The 26,099-nt window shown below is 45.4% G+C and overlaps 1 protein-coding gene across 1 annotated transcript in view; it reads right to left on the bottom strand.

The window, feature by feature from the left end:
• Positions 1-5,040: 5,040 nt before the first annotated feature.
• The window catches only part of CUBN (cubilin), a 271,724-nt gene continuing 250,665 nt past the window's right edge, over positions 5,041-26,099 (bottom strand). Inside the window, exons 62-68 of the mRNA XM_060292217.1 lie at positions 17,912-18,074; positions 17,343-17,548; positions 15,827-15,974; positions 14,733-14,914; positions 11,207-11,372; positions 9,253-9,488; positions 5,041-5,529 (exon numbers count right to left, since the gene is read on the bottom strand). Coding sequence (XP_060148200.1) covers positions 5,422-5,529; positions 9,253-9,488; positions 11,207-11,372; positions 14,733-14,914; positions 15,827-15,974; positions 17,343-17,548; positions 17,912-18,074 — 1,209 coding nt within the window. The 3' untranslated portion in view covers positions 5,041-5,421. The remainder of the gene's footprint in view (positions 5,530-9,252; positions 9,489-11,206; positions 11,373-14,732; positions 14,915-15,826; positions 15,975-17,342; positions 17,549-17,911; positions 18,075-26,099) is intronic.

The following is a 26,099-nucleotide window of genomic DNA, read 5'->3' as shown; positions in this document are numbered from 1 at the left end:
TAGACGTGGCTTAGCGCGAGCCCTCGCCCACAAAAGAATGCGTGCCCCGAGGCCGACCAATCACGTTTGCTGTTCTGCCTCGGGACTCCGCCCCACCCGAGGTTAGCTCCCTCCCGTTGGAGATTCCGATTGGACTGGAGTCGGCGCGTGCGCACTAGTTCGGCGCAGGCTCAGTTTGTAGGTGGAAGCCAGAGTGTTGTGGGCGGAAGCCGGGAAGTTTGGGCAGCGCCTGCGAAGGGCTGGTTGTACACCAGGATGGGTCCCGGGGAAACTACAAGTAAATTTTCTCTCAGTGTGCTGCTTCTTTAATTGCGGTTCCACTTACTGGAAGTTGCTGCCCTGAGTCCCTTCCCCACAGGTTGTACCTCCCGCTATATTGTGAGCTTCTCAAAGCAAGAACTCCTTGGTGGTCTGTGTGTCCCCGACGCCCAGGTCGCAGTCACGGACCCCTGGCTCACAGGAGGGGGAATATACCAGATAAATACGTGACTTCTCTGTTCTTATGATGTGACATAGCTTAGTTAGCTTTCTATTGAATGATGATTTTCTTATACAGTTTTCATTGTTCTTTTTACTAGAATTTCTGTTTTCCTTTCCTTCTTGTAACCTTTAAGCTTTTCATTACTCGCTACTGCTTGAAATCCAATGACTTCTTGAAGACTTTAGGAACCTTCTCATTTACTGCTCTAACTTAGACTGATTCGTTCTGTCCTTCCAGCTGAGAAGTTATCTATAATTCCTTTTCATTTGGTCCCTGGGTTGAGACAGACGCTTCTTGCAGGCATCTTGCTGGAGTAACTACCCTCAAGTAACTTGCTCTAGAAGGATGTATAGGAGGCACAAATTTTGAGTAGTTGCATGTTTTTAAATGTCCTTATTCTGCCCGCACCTTTGGTAATTTGCCTGACATGGAATTCTAGGTTCAAAAGAAGTTTCTCCCAAATCTCGATGGCATAATTCCACTGACTTCTTTCAGTATTGATGCCCAGAAACATATTGGTCTCCTCATCTTTGCAGGGAACTATTGTTTTCCCTTGGGAAGCATTTGTGATCTTTTTATCATTCGTCATGTTCTGAAATGTCACCATAATATCTCCGATGGGGTGTCTTTTCTCACTTAATCTGTTTAGGGCTCATTGGGTCCTTTTCAGAGGACGATTCTTTTCTCTCTTCCTCTCGGGAAATTGTTTTCTGTTTATCCTTTGAAATTTCTTTCCTGCCATTTTCTCTGATTTATCACCCTTTCTGGAAATCTTATTGGGTGGCAGCCTCCTGGGCTGGTTTTCAATAGCTGGGCATTTTTGTCCCCTCATATATTTCCTTTCCTTTTTTTTTTTTTTTTTTTTTGTTTGTTTTTTAACTTCATGTTCTGGGAGATTTTCTCTATTTTATCTTCCAAAGCTCTATTAAATTTTAAAAAATTATTTTGGCTATTAATGAAATATACTTCTTAAGAGCTCCTTCTTGTTTAATAGCGCCCTGCTTTTGCTTCATGAATGCACACGCTTCTCAAATATCTCTGAGGATAACAATTTTTAAACCTCTTGTGTTTACTAAGTTGTTTTCTCATGTCCCTTTCTTGTTAGTTTATCTCGTTCTTTCCCGTTCAGGCTGCTGTAACTCTCCCTCTGTCTGGTTGTCCTTTTGTATTTAAGCATGAAGTCTGAGCTGATTTTTCTAGATAGCTGGTGTGGTTTCTTTCTTCCTCTGTTGTTGATGTGTATTTGTTTCCCTCCTAGGTCAGCATTAAGTTTCCCTCGGCTGTTTGTTAAGTTTCTACAGAGGTTAGAACCCAGTTTTATAATCACAAGGCTGCCTTCCCATGCTTGCAGTCACTTCTGGTTTTCCAGAAATTTGTTTTCACTCCCTTATAATCTTTCATTCTCTTCACTTTTAGCCATACATTCTTAATGAAATGTGTCCCTAAGTTCCAGATTTTTATAACCTGGAAACAGGACCAGCTTCCTGGGTATGCAAACTCTGTGCAGTGACACAAAGCTCCAGCCTTAGATGGGCCCCACGGTTAGTTTATTGTTCTGCTATCACCAGCTTGAAATGGTTAATAATTTTTGAACCAGAGGCCCTGCAAATTATGTAGCCATTCCTGCAAGGAAAAGTCGATATTTATCAGAGCTAAGATCCCCTCTGCAGTGTCACGGCCAAGTGCACCATGCTTACACACAGCGTGTGCTTCAATACCTCCCTCTGGCACAATATGTACTATTCCCTGTCTTTGAGCCCAGAGGGGGCCAAGCAGAGCACGGAAAATGCCTGGTCCCCATGAGGCACTAAAGCCGAATCCTGCGTCTGTACCCTGACACCGAATTAATTCTCGGAGACAGAGTTTCGGGTGAAGTAGAAAAGAATAGCTTTAATACTGTGCCAGGCAAAGAGGGCCGCAGTGGGCTAGTGCCCTCAAAACTGTGTGTCCAACCTGGAGTGGATATCGAGGAGTTTTATAGTAATGGTTCAAAGAGGGTGCGGTCAGCTCGTGGGCATTCTTCTGATTGGTTGGTGGGGAAGTAAGTGGGAGTCGGCATCATCAACCTTCTGGTTCCAAGCGGTCTGGGGCCTCAGTGCTTGTGGGCAGCACACAGTTAACTTCTCCCACCTGGAAGGGATTTCAGTATCTGCCGAACAGCCCAGAGATAGTGTGATGTGCATCCCTTGGGGGGTGGGGGAGGGGGAGGCCAGGACCCCGCCCCAAGGCCGCACTATTGTTTCTTTTGACTCTTCCTCCCTTCCCTAATTAGCAACTGTTTGAACCTGCCCATTGGAGCTCAGGGAAGGTCTTGGAGGCTGAATGAAGCCTATTTCCTGTGATGAAGAAATGGGGGCCACAGGAAGGTCTTCATGCCCAGGAGTCTCATAGGGTCCTGCTGTGTATCAGCACTCCAGACTACGACAACAGTGGGTAAATTCACGTAAATTATTACATAAATCATTCATTTAAAAAATGCCTTTGTCTCCAATAAACTACTTATGAAGAAACATGTAAAGTTACCAAGTTAAAATGTGAAAAGCAGGGAGTTCCCTGGCGGCCTAGTGGTTAGGATTCCACTAGGGGAATATCCTGCTGACCAAGTGGCATGGCCAAAAAAAACAGAAATTAAAAAAAAATTTTTTGAAAAGCAAATTTCTCATTAAATATCCAAAAATTATCATATCATTTTTCTTCCAATAACTTCCCCATTAAATTGATAGCCATAGAGTGACTTGAGGTCTCAATAAATTAAACATTTTCTTCCATTAATGGTATTTTTGACTCTGTCTAATCTCTAAGTTTTTACTAAAATAACAAGAATTGCATCAGCCTTTTTTCTAGGTCATATAACAGTGACAGTCTTTTTTAATAATGTCACTAGATCTATGAAGATAGTTGGGCTGTCATATTACTAAGTTCACACTTAATCCCTCTGGCAGGAAGGGAGGCACCCTCTTCAGCGGTTGCTGAGGTTAAAATCACATTCTGTCACTCAAGTTTTACAAGCTTTTCTGCACCTCATTTTCCTCGACTGTAACATGGAGGTGGCGGCTCTGAGTATCCCATTTCCACGAGTGATGCCTGGCAGAGAGCAAATGTTATATAGATGTTAGTTCTCCTTTCTCTTAACAAAATTAACCATGTTACTACTCCCTAGGGGAGTGTGGGGTGGATTTTTAACAAATTCCTATTAATTAAATGGAGTTGAAATTTAATAGGAAATTAGGACAAGTAGAACCCAGAACCCGGGCATCTCCTAGCCCCAAACTGTCATTGGCCCCATGCACCCCCTGGGGCGTTCTTCACAAATGTCTGAAGTGCCCGGAGATTCCTGGCCTGTGGTGGCCTCTGGCTGAGTTATCCCAGGCAGTTCCCTGAAGGTCAGACGAGAGCAGCTCTGGCCAGCAATGGCTAACTTAACCGTAGCCGGTGCTGGCCAGGCTGTGCCCTGTTCTTCCTGCCGAGGCCCAGTTCTTCAGGCAGACAGAAAAGGAGAGGGGTAGAAAGAGCACGTGCTGAGTGGAAGCCCAGCTCCCCGACTCCCGGGCTCCGTTGGCTTCCAGGTAAGACCTCCCCTCACCCCCACCTCGAGACCATTCATTTTATATCATGGCTTTTCAGATTCTACTTATGGCCTACAGAATGTGAGAAAATATTCTTATTTTCCGTTTTCAGTTTTTAGTGTAAAAATGACATACTAATATTGACTATGCTGTCTTCATCTTGGTAGGTACACTTTCCAGATATTCTCATGGGCCTCCTAGGAATCATGTGTCTCTGAAAAGGACTCTTGTAGACGCTGTTACTCTAATGACGCAACCACAGGTCAAATCATCTCTTACTGGTTGACGGCTGCATGTGTTACTCTTGCTTTCAGATAAAACAACTATTTCATAGGTTATTGTTCAACTTTCTCCATATTCTGTAACTTTGTGATTCATTTTTAGCTAAAAGAGCTAGGTCTTATATCTACTCCTATCAAACTTCATCTTGAGGGCTTTAGTCCATTGTTCCAGCTTTGTCAAGACGCTTGGGTTTGATGGTCTCTTCATTGCGTTCACTGTTCTTTCCAATAGAGTGTCCTCCATGAAGCTGATGCATCCATCCATGGTAGAGAGAAGGTGAGAATATCTCATTGATGTGGCTTGTAGTCTGTGCAGAGATCGTTTCCCTGGCATTTGAGTAGTACAGGAGGATGCAGTTACACATTCGATAGCGTCTTTCATTCAGTCGGCCCCATGTTCTTAGTAAGATTTAACTTTGCATATTTAACCTAACGTCTCTTGGTTAAAGGCAGCAGAAAACATGGTCAAAGCATTGCTTAACTATGTATAACTTCGCATCTCGTGTTGTTAAACTGCGAACAGACGACAGTGGTACGTAGGGAAACTGCAGCACAGAGAGTTAAGGAAGTTAGCTAGAAAGGCTAAAATTCAAACGCAGGCAGCTTGGCTCCGGAGTTCCTATGCTGAAGGACTCATGTACTTTTTTTAAATGGAAATATTCAACTCGAAATTTGACACGTACCCCACAGTGAAAGACAAATTTTAATGAGTTTAAGAGATAACGCAGCGTCACTGTTTGCATTTCAGTAGTGTGTATCATCCACAATTGGACATTCACAGTGAAAACGGTACTTCTATTTTATTAACTTTTGAAAATGTACGGCACATAAGCCGTAATCATTTCCACCCCTTTAAGGGATTCTAGAAAATTTCAGCTCAAAATATTAAAGAAGCTGCATTCTACGTGCAAAAAATGTATACAAATATTGATTCCACATGTGCTTCGATGAAAAACAAAGAAGTTCAGATTATTCTCAGTGGCACAGGCAGGGGGGACAGGTATCAGGATGGCAGAATCCCGTCCAGCGTGAGGTCTGAGGGTCCAGGCCCTGCAGAAAAACCAAAGTGCTGAGCAGACCCGGCCTCCTGCGGTTAGCTGGCCCAGGTTAACCGGACTGCTGACGGTCGGGCTGCATACTCCGCATGAAATTTTATGAAGACACGATGCGACGAGGCCACAAAGGGAGCTATGTCAGTGTCCTAAAATTGAAAAAAGAAAGAGAGAGAGAGAAGTAACAAATCATATATTTCACAGATTTGAAGGTTTCTCCAGAAGGTCAGGTGTAGTAAAGAAGTATGACATGGAGCTTCTAGAGTCGACAGCAACCTGCATACAGTTCTACAGGTAACCTTGCTAAGAAGTGACGCAGAAACTTTACAAAAGAATGTTGCTGGGTCTGGTGGAGGTGACGAGGAGAAATGGGGGGCGACTAAGTGGGCACAGGGTTTCCTCCTGGGCTAACGAGAAGGTTCTAGAGCTGACTGTGGTGACGGCAGCTACACAGCTCCGGGAACTGACTAAATACTCTTGAATCTTACCCTTTAAGTAGATGATTTCTATGGTATGTGAGTTATGTCTCAATAAAACCATCACTAAAAGTTCAATTTCCAATTCAAGGTCTTACTGAAATTTTCGTTTTTCTGAAGGGACACACAACTTATATCTGCAACTAAAACGAGCATATGAGTAAAATATACTATTTTCCCCCCTTAACATCTGTACTTTCCTTTTGGGGTTGATTTTCATATCTTTTGGGGGAACAGGGTGTGTGGGGGGGGCAGAAGGGGTGGGAGGTAGATGGGTCTCTGTTTTCTCTCATTTCTAAATCATTCATTTAATATTGATTGAGAGATTTCCATGCTGTGGGTATTATTATTAGCACTAGGAATATAAAAAACGAACCAAACATGCAAACAGCCCTGTTCTCACGCATCTTACATCCTAATGGGAGGAGGTGAAGCAGGAAGCAAATAAGTCAGTAACATGCACAGTAGGTTGGATTGTCCTGGAGACAGAGCACATCACGCAGGGTCAAGGTTGCAGTCTGGGGACATGCTCCTCTGTTCTGCTCGGGTCCCCTGCCTTGGTCCTACCCAAGAGTCATCAAAAAACAGACTTATTTCCAAGACAGTAAATTATTCAGGTGAGTGCAGCAGAGGGATTTTTTTCCGAAGAGAGATATCAAGGGATACACAATATTGTACGTTCCTGTGCACGTGCACTTTTTCCTTCCATTTCAACCTGCTCCCAAATTTCTACTTGGTATTCTATGCTGACAAACTAGTATGAGCAGATAACAGAAGTTTTAAACTCCCGTTTGATTCTCCTAATTTTCCTGCCATTCTTTCATGTTTCTAGATGTTCGGATTCTGTAACTGAGAGCAATGCCTGTGAACAATGACAATTATCATAAAAGAAAACATCTTCAAATCACCGTATGATTCGACATCTAAGGAGTAGCTCCCACCATCATTCTGTAAATAAACTTCCTTCACTAGACTGGAAATGCTAAAGAAGTCAGTGGTATCTTTAAAAAGTAAAACAATCGCACTCGAAACTATGTCTACATTTATAAAATAAAAGTTAAAACTGGGAAAATATTGTAAACACCAATAGTGAAGAAAAACTGACATATCTAGTTATAGACTTGAATTTATGTGACATTGGTTTCAATGGCAGTAAGGTCTCTCAGTGCCTCAGTTTCTCTTATCTGCAAAGTCCAGGGGATCAAATGGGGTTGTATGTTTGAAAGTCACTGAAAAGCAAAAAAAAAAAAAAAAAAAAAAAGTCATACGGACATACAGTAATGGTATTGTGAAAATGTCTCTTTTTGAAATTGTTACAAATTTCAACTGAATGTCTAAGACTTAATCAGCTTCTAAATCTGGCATGTGATACATTTACTGGGGTCTCTTTTCTGTGGGCCCCTGTGAACAACTGCAAGACAGTATCTGCTGATCAGGTGATGCAAATTCCTCCCCCCAAAATTAGCTCTGTGTATAAGGACAGAGCTACCAGAGAGTTTATTGAAGGGTTGTCTATAAACCAGAGGAGCTTCGTTCAGTAAATTAGGCTGCACCCAGAACACAAAACAACCCAATGATTAAATACGATATACCAGTTTGTTTAATGGTATGGTAAGATGTTAATGATGTATCAGTCAGTGGACAAAAACACACCACAAAACAATATGAAGTACCTGTGCATAGGCAAACATATGGAAAAGAAAGTGTTTAGAAGAATATATGGGAGGATTCTCAGGGTTTTAGAAAAATGTTATCTATTTTTTGATATTTCTGAAAATAACATTTATCAATTTTACGAACTGTAAGTTATACTCTAAAAGCTCCCTCGATTTCCAGCAGGTGTAATTCTCTGTCAGTTTGATTAGAAAGCACAAATGAGTAAAGAGCAAAATGGTAAGAAACAGGTAACTTCTCATCAGTAGTCACATTTCCCTTACATGAAAGCTCTGTAAACATCTACTTGCACATAAAAATGGGAGGGCACTGAGGGCAGATGTAAGCAGCACTGAGTCAACATCAGAATTCTAACTTGATGTTTAGGGAAGATCTATTATGTGGAGATCTACAAAAACAAACTGTTAGTCCCCAGGCTAATTGTTAATATCCCTGTGCATTTCTTCAAAGAATTCCTACAATGTTCAGCAAAAAGTGAACGAAATGGAGCGGGGCATCCAAAGTTTCTATACAGTCAGCCCTCCGTAAGAGTAGGTTCCACATCGCGGATTCAGCCAACCACAGAATCCAGCAGATACACAACCCACGAATACGGAACCCGCAGATACGGAGGACTGACTGTATTCACCGCACTAGGGCAGGTTTTGGTTTTTTTAATTTACTTATTTTTATTTTTGGCTGCGTTGGGTCTTCGTTGCTGCACGTGGGCTTTCTCTAGCTGCGGGGAGCGGGGACTACTCTTCATCGCTGTGCATGGGCTTCTCACTGTGGTGGCTTCTCTTGTTGCGGAGCACGGACTCTAGGCGTGCAGGCTTCAGTAGTTGTGGCACGTGGGCTCAGCAGTTGTGGCTTGCGGCCTCTAGAGCACGGCCTCAGTAGTTGTGGCGCACGGGCTTAGTTGCTCCGCAGCATATGGGATCTTCCCGGACCAGGGCTCGAACCCGGGTCCCCTGCACTGGCAGGCGGATTCTTAACCACAGCGCCACCAGGGAAGTCCATAGGCCAGTTTTTGTTTGTTTGTTTGTTTGTGGTACGCGGGCCTCTCACTGTTGTGGCCTCTCCCGTTGAGGAGCACAGGCTCCGGACGGCAGGCTCAGCGGCCATAGCTCACGGGCCCAGCCGCTCCGCGGCATGTGGGATCTTCCCGGACCGGGGCACGAACCCGGGTCCCCTGCACTGGCAGGCGGATTCTTAACCACTGCGCCACCAGGGAAGTCCCTAGGCCAGTTTTTATAAGAGACTTGAGCATCGAGGATTTGGTATCCGTGGGGGCTCAACAGAACCAATCCCCTGCAGATGCGGAGGGAACACTGTAGTTCTATTCATGCAGAAATAACATGGATAAGTCAACCCTGGGCGGTGCATTAAAATCACATACGGAGCTTTCAAAAAACAGCATGCCACAGATACTCCCCCAGAAATTTTGATTCTGTAGGTTGAGTGGGGACTGGAAGTCTGTGATGCTAAACAACTGCATAGGTGATTCTGATGCACAAGTTTGATTAACTGGTCAAGTTTGGTTAACTATTACTATTAATTTAACTCAATGCCCACTAGGTGGCACTCGTGCTCCCAAAATAAAAAGGAAAGTCAGAAACCTGAATTTGAGAAAGTACCGTGTACTCTCTAACTGCGTGAGTCTGCCTTTAAAGGTGCCTTTTTAAGCTCCTTTCATTATTTAAAAATAACAATTGGGAGTTTTTAAAAGTTTGTTTTACTCACTGCGCCGCAATACGGTCCAGACGATGGAGAGTCAGCATCCGGGCCGTCGTAGAGCAGGAGATAGTTCTGGACGCATTCTCCGGGATCGTCAATGCTGATAAAGTAGAAGCTGACGGTGACGGGTCTTCCCGCAGGAGCAATGATGGTCCATTCGCAGTGAGTGCTGTTTGGGTAAGTGCCGGGATAGCCAGGGCTGGTGACCGCGCCGCTGTCTCCGTAAAGCGTCCCGCCGCAGTCTGCGAGGAAACAGGTGCGCGAAGCTTCAGTCAACGAAGTAGAAGCCATCAGCGCGCTTTAGCGCACTTAAGGCAACGAGACAGTTCTCTCAAGGTGCTGAGGCCCTCTGCAAGAAAAGCGGGGGCAGGAACCCTTCTCCTGTCCCTCCTGCGGGCTGTACCCCCAGCCCCTCACTACCTGCCCCGCTCCCACCTCCACCAAATATCCCTCCCCGCCTCTCACGGCTTACGAAGGGCTTCCTCCAGATCTTTGCTTTGAAAATAGTGGGTTGAGAGCACAACGGGAAAACCAGGACTTGGGAAAGTAACTGCAGGAGAGAGTGAGGTTGATCTCGGGTGCTTTCGATGGTGTGGCGCTCCCCAGAGGCAGTGAGCGAGATGATGAGGATATGGGTGAAGTAAAATTCAAAGGGAAATTCCGGGGAAGAACCAAAGAAAGAGGTGTGTTATTTAAGGTTCTGGCAGTAATGATTCTCCAAGTGACTTTACCAGGCTGATAACTGACAGTTCCAAGACTGAGATGCTTAACAAGCCGAAGCCCTTTAAGCATTGGTGCTAATTTGTTCGATGCGTTCATGTGCACAGGAAAGCTATCGTTATTTAGACCAGACAGCCATGGGCATCCAGATATCCTGCGCATAGGAAGAAACTGCGTAGCATAATTAAGAAGCACTGGGGTGGGTTTCTGACCACTGGAGGTTTAGTCCTGCCTCTGCCACGATCTAGCTGTGCGTTTTAGGCAACGCATCGGTTTGGTGTTTTATTTCCTTGTCTGTAAAATTAGGGCATAGAGATCATCTTTTACTTGGGGCAGTACCAAGAAATCGTTATCTACAATTGTCTTAATAGAATCCTCTTCTAGTCCTCTAGTACATTTAAAATGAGTCCTGGGCTTCCCTGGTGGCACAGTGGTTGAGAGTCCGCCTGCCGATGCAGGGGACGCGGGTTCGTGCCCCGGTCCGGGAAGATCCCACATGCCGCGGAGCGGCTGGACCCATGAGCCATGGCCACTGAGCCTGCGCGTCCGGAGCCTGTGCTCCGTGACGGGAGAGGCCACAACAGTGAGAGGCCCGCCTACCGCAAAAAAAATAAATAAATAAAATAAAATAAATGAGTCCTTTTTATCATTCTTATTTTGAAAGATTTTAGATATTTGGGGGGACATTTCATAAAGAGGTCCCTTCTCTCTTGAGTTAAGTGCATTGACATGACAAATTTCCTTCACTTATTGGTAAACAGCCAACCAAAACTGCAGGAAGGTGCTGCTCACTGCCCTGTAAAAGCCATTAACCTCCAGGACTGCCAAGAAATGAGACGCGGCCTCCGAGGAGCACAGCTGCTCATACGTACGCAAGTATGCGTTCATAACTTGGCTTTCTGGCAAACTTTAAAAAAAGTCCTCAGAGGACTACCTCGATGATCAAACCAAAAGTTAAAAACAATGACAAAATCAGAATTTATAAAGGAACTTAAAAATCTTTGTACCTTATTTGTGCTTTATATGTAAATATATATCCTTTAATATATAGAAATAATGAATAAAAGTAGCATTTTTTAAATCTCTATACTTTCAGTGTTAAAAAAAAATCTCTATTTTTAATGGAAAATAATCAAGTACACAGACTGGGGAAAAGGTCACTTTAACTGTCTTCTTCTATTAGACGCTGTATGTTTTTCTCAGCTGCATTACTTTCCCTTACAAAGCGCCAGGGTCTTACCAGAGGGTGATGAGGTCCAGATAATTTCATATCCACGACCGGAAGTTGCACTATCACTCTTAAATCGTAGGTATAGTTCACGGCTTTGGGAGAAAATGGGATTCGGCAAGAGAGTCCCACAGAACGTGCCCAGCAATGGCGAAGTGCTCTCGCTTCCATTTCTTACCTTTAAAAACGAGTCATGAATGATCACACTTAGACCTGTTGTACCTTCTTCTCTGATTTATCATCACTATACGTTAAGACGTGAGACAATTGGAATGACCACTTCTTTGGGGAAAACTTTGTCTTTTTATGTACTCAATGGAGGGTTAATACACACAGAAGTCCCCTTCACTTGCAAAGGAGAGAAACCAATTTGTAGATCAAAAACCATTTACAGTTGGATTCAGAAATATCTGTTAATCTCCAGTAATTAAAACACGACAGCATGTTTCTATAACCAGCTAGTTGACTGGTGTATAACAAACTAGTTTTATCTTTCTTCTTGGGGAGACACTTTGAAGAAGGTAGTTAAAGTGAATTTTAAAAAGGTGGGTCGGGGGAGAAAAATATTATCTGCTTTGTTTCCAGTCAACTCCGTTCCACTTTATTCATCATACTGCATTTATGTTTTTATCTCCCGTTGAAAATTGCTTGGCCATAAAGGGATCATGAAACAACAACGTCCAAAGTATGACAAAGTTCAAAACGAAAGGAATTTCTACATGGGAAAAGGACATAATTCAAACAGTCTTTAAAATTTCTGACTCTTGGATTTATTTTAAAAACTATTTGTGAAGCTGAATAGATTTTTTTTTTAAGTCACTGCATGGAGTAGACACGTGTGAAAACAGGAAACGTGTTGGTGTGTGAATGCAGGTAAGCGTACTGTGAATTCAGCCACGGTTTGTCCTCAAGCCCTGCTCCTGCTGCACATTCCCAAACAGCCCCACTCGGAGGAGGACTCTCGTAGGGCACTGCAGACACGTGATCCAGGCAGCGTAGGGTTGGAACCAGCTCCGCATGGATGGAGGCTGACTCTATGTTGACACATGTATTTAAAATCTTGGAAGTCCCTCCAGTCCCTTTTTAATCCCATAGTTTAACATGTGGTTAACTGCCGGTTGTCTTAAGTCACCTGGTGTCTTCCGAGGTGTGGTGGGTCGTCTTGTTGGGTTGTGCTGATCTGCAGAGAGCCCTTTTCTTTTCGGCCGTGCCCCGCAGCTTGTGGGATCTTAGTTCCCTCATCGGGGATCAAACCCAGGCCCTGGCAGTGAAGGTGCAGAGTCCTAACCATCGGACCGCCGGGGAATTCCCTGGAGAGTTTCCTTTTAGGTCTATGGAGTAGCCAGTGGGAGAGGAAAATGCCTTTCTGGTGCTTTTTGGGTCATTCTGCTAAGTGTTTACACAAAGTAGCCTTGCCGTGGATGGAAGAGCCAGTTAGCCGTCGGCAGACAGCGAGCGCTGCCGTAGTCGAGAACGCCCAGCTGCCCCACGACAGCCTTGGCCTTGGGTCTTCTTCCTCTGGTCCTCTTTAGAAAGCTGGTGCTCTGAGAGGAGAAGCGAGACATTAATCCCCACTGATGGGCTAATGGCTGGTCCTTCTCCTTTCTCTCTGCACAGGAGGAATGCGACAAGGAGAGCAGAGGGCACCTCTGGGACTTCAGGTGACTCTGGAAGGGGAAGTGAAGGCAAATGCAAATCCCAAATGGGGTCCAGAGCTTGGTGTTCGCGTGGTATGATACGGTCAGAGTCCTCAGTGAGAAATTTCCGTTCCCATCGCCGTGTACATGAATGGAATGCTGACGCTGCAATGAGCCGTGCCGGAATCTTCCCGCCGAAAACCAGACACAGCGGTGCTTCACAGGCCTGAGTCGCAGTCTCCTGTCCTTGCTTATCGCACAGGAAGTTTCAGACCCGTTTCTATGAGATAAGGAGGGGCAGCGGGGTGGAGGGGGGCAGTTGTCACCCCTCGGGGCTGGAGAGTCAGCCCTTGCTCCCCAGCATCCAGCGGCAAATGGCAAAGTTAACTCCAGTCAGGCTTCCCCGGTGGCGCAGTGGTTGGGAGTCCGCCTGCCGATGCAGGGGACGCGGGTTCGTGCCCTGGTCCGGGAAGATCCCACATGCCGCGGAGCCGCTGGGCCCGTGAGCCATGGCCACTGGGCCTGCGCGTCCGGAGCCTGTGCTCCGCAACGGGAGAGGCCACAGCAGTGAGAGGCCCGCGTACCGCAAAAAAAAAAAAGTTAACTCCAGTTATTCAGGGTCAACTCAGGCTTGAGGCGAACCACGGGTAGCTGCGCTGTGACTAGGGGCCGTCAGGCTGATTCTTCCGTATCCCACCCCTCCCCTCGTGTCCGCTTTATGCTCCACGCCACTGTTCAGACTCCATGGTGGGTGAGGTGCGTAGGTGTGAGTCTAATGACCTGACTGACGGAAACACTCCTGTCTCTCCCTCATTTCCTCTCTGGTACATCTGTGTCCTCCCCAGTCTCCTACTGTGGCTGAGGTCCCCCATGAAAAGGCACGAGCTTCCTGAGTACTTACTGCACTAGAGGTTGCAAATAGTCATTAACAAAGGACTTCGATGAATTTTATAGGGGGAGCTTTCCAGGATAACAAAACTCTGTAACAGGCATAAAGGAGAAAACAAGCTGTTTGGAAACCTTACGGGAAGCTTCGCATGTACACGAAACAAAGCCGACTTCGGGTGTCTTGGGTTAAGGTTTCGATGTGAATTCAGTTCAGAGGGATTCAGCATCTTTGGACATACAAGCCTGACAGGGCACCTCCGTTTATTTCCTAAGAGTGAACACATTTCCAGCAGAGTCTGCAAAGGACGCTGGAGGGAGCTGGAGGGTTTTTATGGCAAAATATGGGCAGTGAGTTCCAGACACAGGAGGGTTCTCTCTCGGTGGGGCGGGGGACAGGCAAACGGCAAAGGTGCTTCTTCATCCAGATGGGGAGGAAGGAACAGACCACTCTACCTTCCTCTGCCCAACACGCGTCAAGGAAAGACTCTCATTAGAGAACACTGAAGTTGCTCCAGACTTACTGTGGCCAGCAGGGAAATCAACTATTCAGTCTCACGTAGTTTCATTTTTACCTCGACACCAGGCACACTTAAAGTCAGGGTTCTCATCTGTGTCCAAAACTAGCACGTTGCACTTGGACCTCCCTCACTTCCGGTCTCAGCTCACACATTAGCTCCTTTAAGAAAACTTCTCTGTTCCCAGACTAATTAGGTGCCCCTCACCGTGCTGGCTCTGATAGTCAACAGGATGGACAACTTCCTGTCTGTCTTTCCCACGGAAGTGTGAGCCTCCGGGGGACCCTGAATATGTCTTGTTCCCTCCTGGATTTCTGGTGTCTGGACCTAGGAGATGGTTGGCAATTGCCTAAGTATTTAGGCAATGAAAGGATAATGAATAATTTAATGAAATGAGGAAGGGATATGATTAGCAGTAGCAGAGAAAAACGAGAAAAATCTTAAGGGATCCATTATCTTCTAAATAATTTATTTACATGATATTCAAACGTATGTTACCTCCAAGAAATCACATGTGCAGTCGCTTGAGTCCTCGATGTCAAAGGAGTGAAAGAAGAGGGAGATGGTGTGGTTATGAGGGGCTGTGAGCACAACTGTGCAGTCCACGTTACTGCTGTAGCCGCCCGGCCAGCCGGGACTCCTCAGGTTGCCAAATGCCTTCTTATATTCTCGGTTGCAGTCTTAGAGGAAAGACAACAGTCCTAATTAACGTATGCCGCTCAGTATTTAGTGCTCCTTCAACTTGACAGGAATAATTCAAAGAGCTTATTAAATGGGAACAAACTTCAGAAGAGAAGCTAACCTAGCCCCTTCATTCACCTTTGAGATTACTGAGATCCCAAGACTTACAGCGAACGGCACACTGGGCAAATGCAGTGCAGTGTCTTCACACAAAACACCCCCGTGTGAGATAGTAAATGAGTACATGTGCACCCTCTCCTGTGAGGACAAACATTCTAGCATTCTCCATGCCTTTCTGATGACATTTAGACTCTTCGGGCATAAAGGCTCTACCTCCAAGACAGTTCTGCGTGAAGATTTCTCTTCAAATCCTTTGATGAATTATTTGTTCTGATAGAACTGGCAACTTAACAGTTCTTGACCATGTTTGGTAAAAAAAATACCCACAGCGTTTTCATTTGTTTGTTTTAATCAAAGGCAGCTTTGGTTTTAATCAAGCTTGAAATGAACATTACATAAAGTGTTCTCTGGAAATAAACTTCTCAGTGACAGAAGCAAGTAATTCTTTCAAGGCTCCTTGGTTTTTCCAAAGTAATTTTCTAAGGTATAGTGATTCTTCTCCATGGTTAAGTGAAGAATTAATACAATAACTGGTATACTTTTTAATTAATGACATGAACTTTGAAGGATATGCTGCCATTCTCGACACTTTAATTAATATTTTATTCGCTTCACCTCTTCAGAAGTCAACCTTAGTAATTTGCTAAATTGGGCCTGGCTTCTAGTAAACCACACCTCATGTGGGTGTGGTTTATGTCAACAAACCTTAATTTACTCCAGGGGGGTCAATTCTAGCTGTAATTGTAATAATGGCAGTTTTTCTGAATAAAAGATGAAACCCCAGAGCTCACCTGCAATCTGATAGGTAAAACCCACTCTAGAGTTTATGTTAAAAACTTCCGATTTAAAAGTGACGACTGCGGTGCTCATGGAAGAATAAAATGTGGGTACAGCTGAAGCATTCCTGCCGCAGAACCGAATTCCTGGACTTCCATTACTCTGAAATGAAACGGAAGCCAAAGGCTGGTGGATTTAGTAACAGAAGAGAACAGGCCGCAGCAGAGATTAAATTGCACACAAAAATATGGCTTAAATATTCAGCCGTGGAGACCAGTTACAGAGCTTAATGCACTCTGCAGTGAGACTTCACCTTGGCCTTGGAATCTACAGGTGTCTCGCAGTCTTCGAGGGGTGTGGGTGGGAGGTAGGGGGGCCACATTTCCGCTGAAACCATGGGATGGACGCCTGCCTACTGAAAATAGGACCTTCCCGGGGCTTCCCTGGTGGCGCAGTGGTTGAGAGTCCGCCTGCCGATGCAGGAGACACGGGTTCGTGCCCCGGTCCGGGAGGATCCCACATGCCGCGGAGCGGGTGGGCCCGTGAGCCATGGCCGCTGAGCCTGCGCGTCCGGAGCCTGTGCTCCGCAACGGGAGAGGCCACAACGGTGAGAGGCCCACGTACCACAAAAAAGAAAAAAAAAAGACCTTCCCCCTCACTCCGCTTCCTATCCAAGGCCTGTGCCGTTGCTCAGAGCGCATCCAGGCTGTCGGAGGAGCTCAGCACAGTTCTACTGGGGCTTCTCCATTGTTCTGAACTCTGTAAGTCTAACCAGCACCGCTCCTGGCCCTGCCTCACCGCCGCTCAGCAAACCTGGAGTGGATGACCTCCTCGATCCGGAGAGAGACAACTCGGGTGTTCCCAGGAGCCCCCGCTAGGCGTCACCCTCAGTTCAGGAGCCCTCCCTCTACACACGTTCCCGGAATAATCTGATTGCTCACGTACAGCGACTACCTACTCACATGATGATGACGCCCTGATCTTCAGGCATTCTGTCGACATCACACTGCTATGGTCAACAGTCTCCTCAACATCTAACCCCATGGGCAATTCAGACTCATCATTTTTTTTTTTAAACAAACAGAGCTTTGCTCTATGTTTTTAACCATGAATATAGTCCCACTAGACTGGTACCAAATGCCTTCTTAACTGTTCCTTTCAATTCATTCCACACACAGATCCCATTGACTGCAGAAGTGCTTCTCCATGGAGCACTGCTGTCAGAACACCAGAGAAGTTCATCAGAAATGCAGGTTAATGGGCGTAAGGAGGGGAACCGGTCTCTGAGGGTGGGCCCAGCCACAGGCACTTTTACCAAGACACCCAGATGTTTCTTAGGCACATGACCTACAGACCAAGTTCAGGTTTCTTAATGCCTATAAATAGAGGGTTTTGTAAATGGCTGAAAACCACATTAGGCTGGAAGTAACTCTGAGATCTTATTTAGTCATGCCCTCATTACTTCAAGTGTTTTGCAAATACTGGTGAAAAGGTCATACATGTGACGGTCATTCATCCTATAATTGTTACCTCTGGTGGGTCCTGAAACTCTAAGTAGTTCTGGTCACAGTCTTGTGAGTGCAGCTCAAGTGCCCACACAGTAATCATGACCTGCTGATGTAGAGGAGCTTCAAGGACCCAAGTACAGGCGGAAAATGGGACAGCTGGGTCTGATGAATTGGGTGACGAAATACTCTGTGGGGTCCAAGTTGCATTATATGTTCCGCCACAAGGCACTGAGATGGGAAGAAAGAAACAACTTAGAAGACATTTTACTTGTAACTCATCACACATATTTAAAATTCTGCTTTCCTTACTCTTCCAGCCCAAAGGAGCTATACTTACATCATTCTATGAAGGATTTACAGTCTGTATTCTTGACTAAGAATTGTACCAAATTTGTACCATGGATTAAACACGGAGTAATTAACGTGGTGTTTAGTAACTGACATTGAACTTGGACAGTCATTAACATTGAGCACAGTAATTAACGTTGAGTTTAGTCATTAACACTGAGTATAGATATAAGCATGGCAGTACTTTTAGTGCATAAATACACATGTCTTTCACACTATGTAAAAATGTCTCAGTTTACTCACTGTCCACGATGGCATATGTAGCATTAAATCCTTCCCTTTCTAAAGTTAAGTCACTGACAAATTGAACTGTAAGGAAGTTCCCAGAAGAAATAAATGGAGCAGGTACGGTGGAACCACAAAATGTTCCAGCCAAGTTGGCATTTTCACTGTCCCCATCATATAACTGAAAAGAAAAACAGCTCATTAATTATCCATTATTCACAAAGAAGCTGCATATTTTACACTAAAATGGACATGAAGTTACGACAGGTCATGGTTAAGAATTTTACACTAATGTTCTTTTTTAAAAAAAAATATTTATTTGGTTGCACTGGGTCTTAACTGCAGCTCAAGGGCTCCCTAGTTGCGGCTCGCTGGCTTCTTTAGTTGTGGCACGTGTGCTCCTTAGTTGCAGCATGTGAACTCTTAGTTGCGTCATGCATGTGGGATCTAGTTCCCTGACGAGGGATTGAACCCAGGCCCCCAGCATTGGGAGCACGGAGTCTTAACCACTGCACCACCAGGGAAGTCCCTACACTAATGTTCTTAAAGCTAGTTTTAATTTAGGAACAGAATTGCTATTGAATCAATTATACTATAATGATTTTTACTAAAAACCTGGTATATTGCCTGAAGTTTTTTTTTCCTCATTGGGAAAGTAAAATTCGATTTAAAAAATGATGTGTCGTTAGAGCCAGCAAACCCATCGTACCGTCACCTCTGCCCTCCCTGCCGCGCTGCTCCAAACCATCACGATCTCTCGCCTGATTCTCACTGCAGCCTCCCCCTGGGTCCCCCTGATCTGCTCTTGACCCTCTAGAAGCTGTCTTCAGCACATCAGCCAGAAGCTACAGTTTAAATGTAAGTCAGAGCAGGTCACTGCTCTGCCGAGAACCCTCCTCACTCCTTCTCATCCACTCAAAGCCGTTACAACGGCCTTCGAGGCCTCATAGGATCTGCTCCCAGCCCCATTCCCGGCCTTTCCCATATGACCTCTCATTGCCACGTTCTTTGCTCTGCTCCCTGCGCGATCCCGGCACTCCTGCATCCCAGCTGTTGCGTCTGCAGTTCCCTTTGCCTGGAATGCCCTCCTATGTATCCTCCTGGTTTCATTCCCCTCTGTTGCTTTAGGCCTTTGCTCAGATACCACTAACTCACTGAAGCCTTCCCTGAACGCCCCTATTTAACATGCAAGCTCTCCCAATATCCCCTTTCTCCTTCCCAGCTTCACTTTTTCTCCAGAGCACGTATTCCCTTCTACCTCATACTTATGTATATATTCATATATAATTTAATTGACTGTCTTCCCCTCTGAAGAGAATACAAGTTCCATGAAAGCACAGGCTGCTGCCTGTTCTATTCACTGCTAGGTCCCCAGTGTTCAGAAGAGTGGCACACAAAAGGCACTCAATAAATACCTAAGGAGTGAAAAAGTGATTCCTCTCTCCCGCTACCCACCCTGCCAAGCCTGCTCTCCCCAAGTCGTCTTTATGTCAGTAAAGGGCTCAAGCCTAACACCTCAGCCACCCTGATTCCTCCCTGTGTCTTCCTGACCCCGCATCTACTTTGCTCCACCTTCAACATCTATCCCAAGGGTTCCATGTCCACTGCTCCCACGGTGCTCCTTCACCTGCATTGTTGTAACATTTCCTGACAGCTCTGGTTCCACAGAGCATTCTCCACCGAGCTGCCTGAACATTTGCAAGCTTAGAGTAGAATATGCTCCTGCCTGGCCTACAATATCCCCGTGGATCCCCACTGCATCTGAAGTAAAACTCCACCCTCTTTACCGTGGCCTACAAGCCCCTCTCTGGTCTGGCCTGGGCCGCTCTGGGCCGTCGCCCCCTCCCCACATTCCTGTAACTCCCCCAGGCCCTGAAAAGTCTCTCTGAGCTGCCCCTCCTGCCAGGAGCTCTCTGCTCAGCCCTTGGACAGCATCATGGGGTCTCAGCTCAGACATCTCCTCCTCAGAGAGCCCAACCCTATCTAATGGGCGCTTCCCCAATATCTTCCTGTTCTTTTTCCCTATGATGATAAAAACGTACCTTTTTTTTTTTTTTTTGCGGTACGCGGGCCTCTCACCGCTGTGGCCTCTCCCACCGCAGAGCACAGGCTCCGGATGCGCAGGCTCAGCGGCCATGGCTCACGGGCCCAGCCACTCCGCGGCATGTGGGATCTTCCCGGACCGGGGCACGAACCCGTGTCCCCTGCATCGGCAGGTGGACTCTCAACCACTGCGCCAGCAGGGAAGCCCAAAAACGTACCTTATTTATTGCTTATTGCTTATTTACCTCTTCTGGTCTCTCACCCATCAAGCATGTAATTCCCACGGGCAGGGGACTTTGATTATTCACTGTGTGTCGCCAGCACCCAGGGCAATTCCCAGGCACAAGAACCTTCAGCAAATGTCCATTGAAGTAGCGAGTGCTTGGATTTCTCTCAAACACATTACTAGAAAATAAAGTGTTGGGACTTCCCTAGTGGTGCATTGGCTAAGGATCTGCCTGCCCATGCAGGGGACATGGGTTCGAGCCCTGGTCCAGGAAGATCCCACATGCCGCGGAGCAACTAAGCCCATGCTCCACAACAAGAGAAGCCACCACAATGAGAAGCCCGCGCACCGCAACGAAGAGTAGCCTCTGCTCACTGCAGCTAGAGAAGGCCCGCACACAGCAATGAAGACCCAACGCAGCCAAAAATAAATAAATTAATAAATTAATAAATAAATAAAGACTTGACCTTTAAAAAAAAAAAACTCTAACATCAAATTTTCAAAACAAACAAAAAAAAGTGTTCTTCACCTGAGTAATCTCTATTGCATTTCTAAAACAAGTATCTGTTTGCCTATCCAAATATTGAATTTATAACAGGACCATGGTGGGTTATAAACCTCAGCATAGCCATTACCGCTGACATTATTTTAAAATGCTGGGAATACATAAAATAGAAATGGTTAAAAACAGTCAAGTCAAAATAAACACAAAACAAATTTACCACTAGATGGCACTGTTTCTCCTGCTTAAACGATTTTAGTAAAATTTAGTAAAATTTTAAAGCCAAAAGAAACCAGAGAGTTGAGTGATCTAATCCCCTCATTTTATAGAAGAGCAGATTTGCCAAGTTTTAGGTAATGTACCTTTTCTGGTAAACAAGTTAAAATTTTATAACCATTGCTGCCTCTATAATCACGTTATATTGGCAAGCATTTTTATTCTATGTACTGTGTGCCAGGCCTCCAACCAAGGTTCTGTGTATACAGGGATGCATAAAGCACTTTCCAGACACTAATTTGACTCACGAATAATGAGAGGGAGAGATTCATAAATTAAATATATGTGTGTGTGAATTATACATAAAATAGAGAAACGTAAGTGCTACAGGAGAAAAATTCAATGTATCAGGGTAACCCAGATGATCGAGCCACGACAAACCTCACACGGACATTTGAACTGGTATTTGAAAGTAAGTAGAGACCTTCCAGACCTAGAAGAGAGGAAGGGCATCCCACCCTGATGGACAAGGTATGGAAGGCCACGGAAATAAAAACGGCCTGGCATGTGTCAACACCTGCCCACACGGTGACCAACCTGGAGATCAGGGTGAGAGAACAGAGATGGGACTGGGAAAGTTCACTGGGACAAGACTGACGTTTCCCACACTTCACGTGAAGGACTTTGTATCTTCTCCTACGTGAGCTGTAAGATCTGATGTGGGTTTTAAATAGGTGACTGGTCAGGACGATGGAAGGAAATGTCCTACATGCCCGGCCTCGAGCTGGCGTTTGCATTAGTTCACTCACTGCTACCATAAAACTTCTCCTAATGGAGCTGAAATAGGACAGCTGACGGAGGCTCCTGGCCTTCTGTGTAACCGAGGCCAGGATTTTCTTCCCCTGCTCTCCCATCCCTGACGCCTCCACCATGACCTTGAGCAGGGTGGCTTTATAGAGAATGGCAGGAGGAACCCTAAGCAACGCTGCTGATGCGAAACCCTACGCGCACTAGGAGGTAAATGGTGCCGGGACCGGCACCGTCACCAGCAGCTGCGTAGTGCCTTCCGGGAGCACACACTGCTGCCATGACGGCTTTGGGCCCGGGGCTTGAATTATGTCCTAAGTCTTAAGTCTTGTGGACGCAGATTAAGTGCTGAGAGGAATTTTGTGTTTTCTCGGCTTGTAAACCTCTTTAACAGTGGCCCATATTAGAATCTAGTTAAGGCCCGGAAGGAATTGCACAAATAATCTAGTGGAAGAGAGCCTCTGACTCCACCTTTGCTCAGCCATCGACTGGAGCAGCTAAAGGAAGGACATTTTGGGATTTTAATTTCTATGAACTTTTAATGCATGAAGGCAATAGGCTTTGATATTGGGCTTTAATTCTTTTTAAATTTAACTCCAGGGCTTCCCTGGTGGCACAGTGGTTGGGAGTCTGCCTGCCAATGCAGGGGACATGGGTTCGATCCCTGGTCTGGGAAGATCCCGCGTGCCGCGGAGCAACTGCGCCCATGAGCCACAACTAGTGAGCCTGCGCGTCTGGAGCCTATGCTCCGCAACGAGAGGCCACGACAGTGAGAGGCCCGCGCACCGCGATCAAGAGTGGCCCCCGCTCGCCGCAACTAGAGAAAGCCCTTGCACAGAAACAAAGACCCAACACAGCCAAAAATAAATAAATTAATAAATAAATTGAAAAAAAAATTTAACTCCGTAATTTTAGACATTAGTTTCCTTAGGACTTTATCGTTTAACATTTCCCTGGGAATGTGATAACGGGAGAATTCTGATAGTCTTATTTGAAGCATCTCTACATTGCATCTCAGAGTGTCTTCATGAATTCTTTGATTGTACTGTGGGACTTCTGACAGGGTCCGCTGGACAACAGGCCTGGGCATAATTTGGGATGAGAATGAGAGTAGAGAGTGATTTTTTAGGTTTGGGGTTGAACTCTGACCCTTTACAGAAACTTTTTGGGAAAATGTTTTATTGGTGCCAGTGACCTCAGGAAGGTCCACTAAGGGGCAATGACGAGAATCACCTCTAACTGCAGGAATTTTTACATAACAACAAAAAGTAGTATTATCGTATGAAATCATTAATATTATTAATATGACTATTATGTAATCTCAATGCTCTTTTCCAGTGTCTGGCATATAGTAGGTGCTCAAATTAACGTTTATGGAATGAATGAACAGAAGGTACTACCACATAAGGATAAGGATCTGATGCCTCCGTAACTGCTGACGCCTCCCCAGAGATGGACAGCCCTCCTCCCACGGCCGATCACAGACTGAATGGTTAAGCCCAGTGGGTTAAGACAGAAGTTTTCCACGGGAACAGTACCATCCCCTAGGGAGTGCTTTGCACAAGGGTGGTGTTTTGGGCTCATCACAATAGTTTGAGGCTATAGCTGGCGTTTAGCACCTAGAAGCCACGCTGCAGAATCCCATCAAAATTCAGGACACGTCTGCAAAGTGAAGATTTATTCTAGGTCCTACGTACCTATGAATGTCCCACCAGACATGTGTGTAATGAAACTGTTTAAAATTCTTTATCCCAGGACCTAAGCCCATTCTGTATATAAACACAAACATATTTTGCACAGTTTTAATATATACCAAATTTCCAAGAAGGCAACTATTGCGTAAGTTGAGGGAAGTCTGTAGTTTGTTCTGTTTAGAACCATTTGGTTGGAGTCTTCCACCATTCTGGAAATTCATATTGTGGACGGGCGCTGCTATTGGCATTTCAGTTGCAAACAGAGCTACCCCGTAGCACTTTAAATGTATGCCTGTGCATTGCCACAAGTCCACATATTAGAAGAATCTGACTGCTTTATCTAGTGACTTAGCATAGCTGTATCACAGCATTTACATATTGAAATACACACTATTCTACGGGCTTTCCTTTTATTTCTCCTTTTCATTGTATTTAGCATAATTATAAATTGAAATTATGTATATGGCTAGGCTATGGCATAGATGACCTTTCACTTCAGATGGTCAAAGAATCATTAGAAAATACTGGCTATTCCAAGGGGCACTGATTGCATTGAGAAGAAGCTGGGCAGTGCTAGGCAGGAGGCGCCTCCTTTATGCCAGTTCCCACGTTCGCTGGCAGAGCAACGTCGGCTACGGTCCTGGTCGGGAGCCCCCGCTGCTGTCTCACTCACTGTGCTCCACAGAGCAACGATTGAACTGCTGGGCATACGGCAGGCAGCTCCCGCCCCTCCTTACCCCCCTCCCCATGGTGGCCAGTCTTCCGCACCCCACGGGAAGCACACTTTTGTGCTGTTCCTCTGAAACCCAGCTCAGCCATCCATCCAGTAAGCCCTTCTGAACCCCGGAGTAACGTCACTCATACCCTCTTCTGCTCTACTTTTCGGTGTCGTTCATGTTCATTGGCTTTGTCATGTTGTCAGTCTCGTCCACTTACAGCTCCGTGAGGAAACTTATCTCACAATGCCTGGCATACAATCATGTCACGTGACTCTTCATGGAATGCATGTGATGTCCATTTCAACAGCAGTTGCTCCGTGAAATACACAATTCCCTATTTACCGCGTTTATCTTTTTGTTGTTGTTTTTTGTTTTTGTTTTTCACTTTGTTTTTTTGGCCACACTGCACGGCTTGCAGGATCTTAGTTCCCTGACCAAGGATTGAACCCAGGCCCTCAGCAGTGAGAGCATTGAGTCCTAACCACTGGACCACCAGGGAATTTCCCCACTGCAGTTATCTTAACGGCTTTCCAAGTCAACCCTTTCGAAAACAATAATGAATAATGGACTTGGCATGTTTTCACCTGTATATCTACCTACAGAATTAAATTAACTTTTCTAAAAAAGTGATTTGATTATAATCTCTAAGAAACAGTCTCAAATGAGTCAACTGTCCCATTTATCACAGAGAATCTCTTTAATAAAGGTACCTCCCGGCCTCACATTCCAAGAACTGCTCGGTGATCTGCCAGTTTAGTATAAGCTGGAGAAGTTGCCAACTGAGGGAAACTGCTTTCCCAAAAAGGAAAACAAAAGCAGATTTGAACAGAATTTCTTTTTTAAAAAAGGACATTTTACATTGAAGCTAGAGGCTAACTCCTTGTTTTCAATATTGCTATGTCTATCCTAAATAGCTTGAGGACATTCAGAAAATTAATGGTGCTTTTACTTATTTTTGTAATGTTTTTTTGGCCACCCGACGCGGCTTGTGGGATTTTAGTTAGTTTCCCCCATCAGGGATCGAACCCGGGCCCTCAGCAGTGAGAACGTAGAGCCTGAACCACTGCACTGCCAGGGAACTCCCAATAGCTCTTTTGATGATATTATCAAATCACACATAGAAATGAATCTTGCAAATAAATCCAATCAGCCCTCCCCCTGGCAGGACCATATTCTAAACATCCCACATGAATTTGTATTTATAATAATGTATATCTAACTTAATTATTCATCATATTTTTTAAAAAGGAGATGCTATAGCCCTCATATTACCCAAAGGGGGGAAAAAGGAAAGAAATTTATTTACAAATTATATGTCAGGCACAGTGCTGAATACTCTCTATGCTCAAAACAGCCTTGCAAGATTGGTACGGTTACGCTGGGTTTGAGTCCATATTACCTGCCTCAAAAGCCTGTTACTCTTCTGTAAAATCAAGGCAGTGCTCAAATAGTCTTGAACCTCAGCTCACTGCTGCTCTGGCCCCTTTGGTCTCATTTCAGACAAGAAGAATTCAACCCGAACGGACCTTCCTTGTTATCTGCAGTCCTTCCTGAACTCCCTCTGATCTGGCTTCTGTGCCAACACTTTATTTAAATGGTTGTCATCCGATCTAATGAACTTTTTCTTTATCTTCACCTTTCTTGGCTTCTAATTTACAACTTAATAGCACTGACCGTGCATCCTTGGTAAAGAGTTTTCTCCCTCGCCTTCCATGGTAACTGCATTATTCCTGGTTTGTCCATGTCTTCCAATGACGCGTCTGTTTCTCCTCCTGCCTCTGCTTTGTCCTCTCTGGCTGCCTCACGCTGTACCTTTCCTGGAGTTGAGTGGGAGCCAGGCCTTCTAGCGCCATGCAGCCTCTCTCAAAGACAGCATCTCTCTCCTGATGTACGAAATGCTCTTTTGGGGCTTCCCTGGTGGCGCAGTGGTTGAGAGTCCGCCTGCCGATGCAGGGGACACGGGTTCGTGCCCCGGTCCGGGAGGATCCCACATGCCGCG

The sequence above is a fragment of the Globicephala melas genome, chromosome 2 (assembly GCF_963455315.2).
Source record: "Globicephala melas chromosome 2, mGloMel1.2, whole genome shotgun sequence".
NCBI lineage: Eukaryota > Metazoa > Chordata > Mammalia > Artiodactyla > Delphinidae > Globicephala > Globicephala melas.
This window is presented reverse-complemented; position numbering and strand designations above follow the sequence as displayed.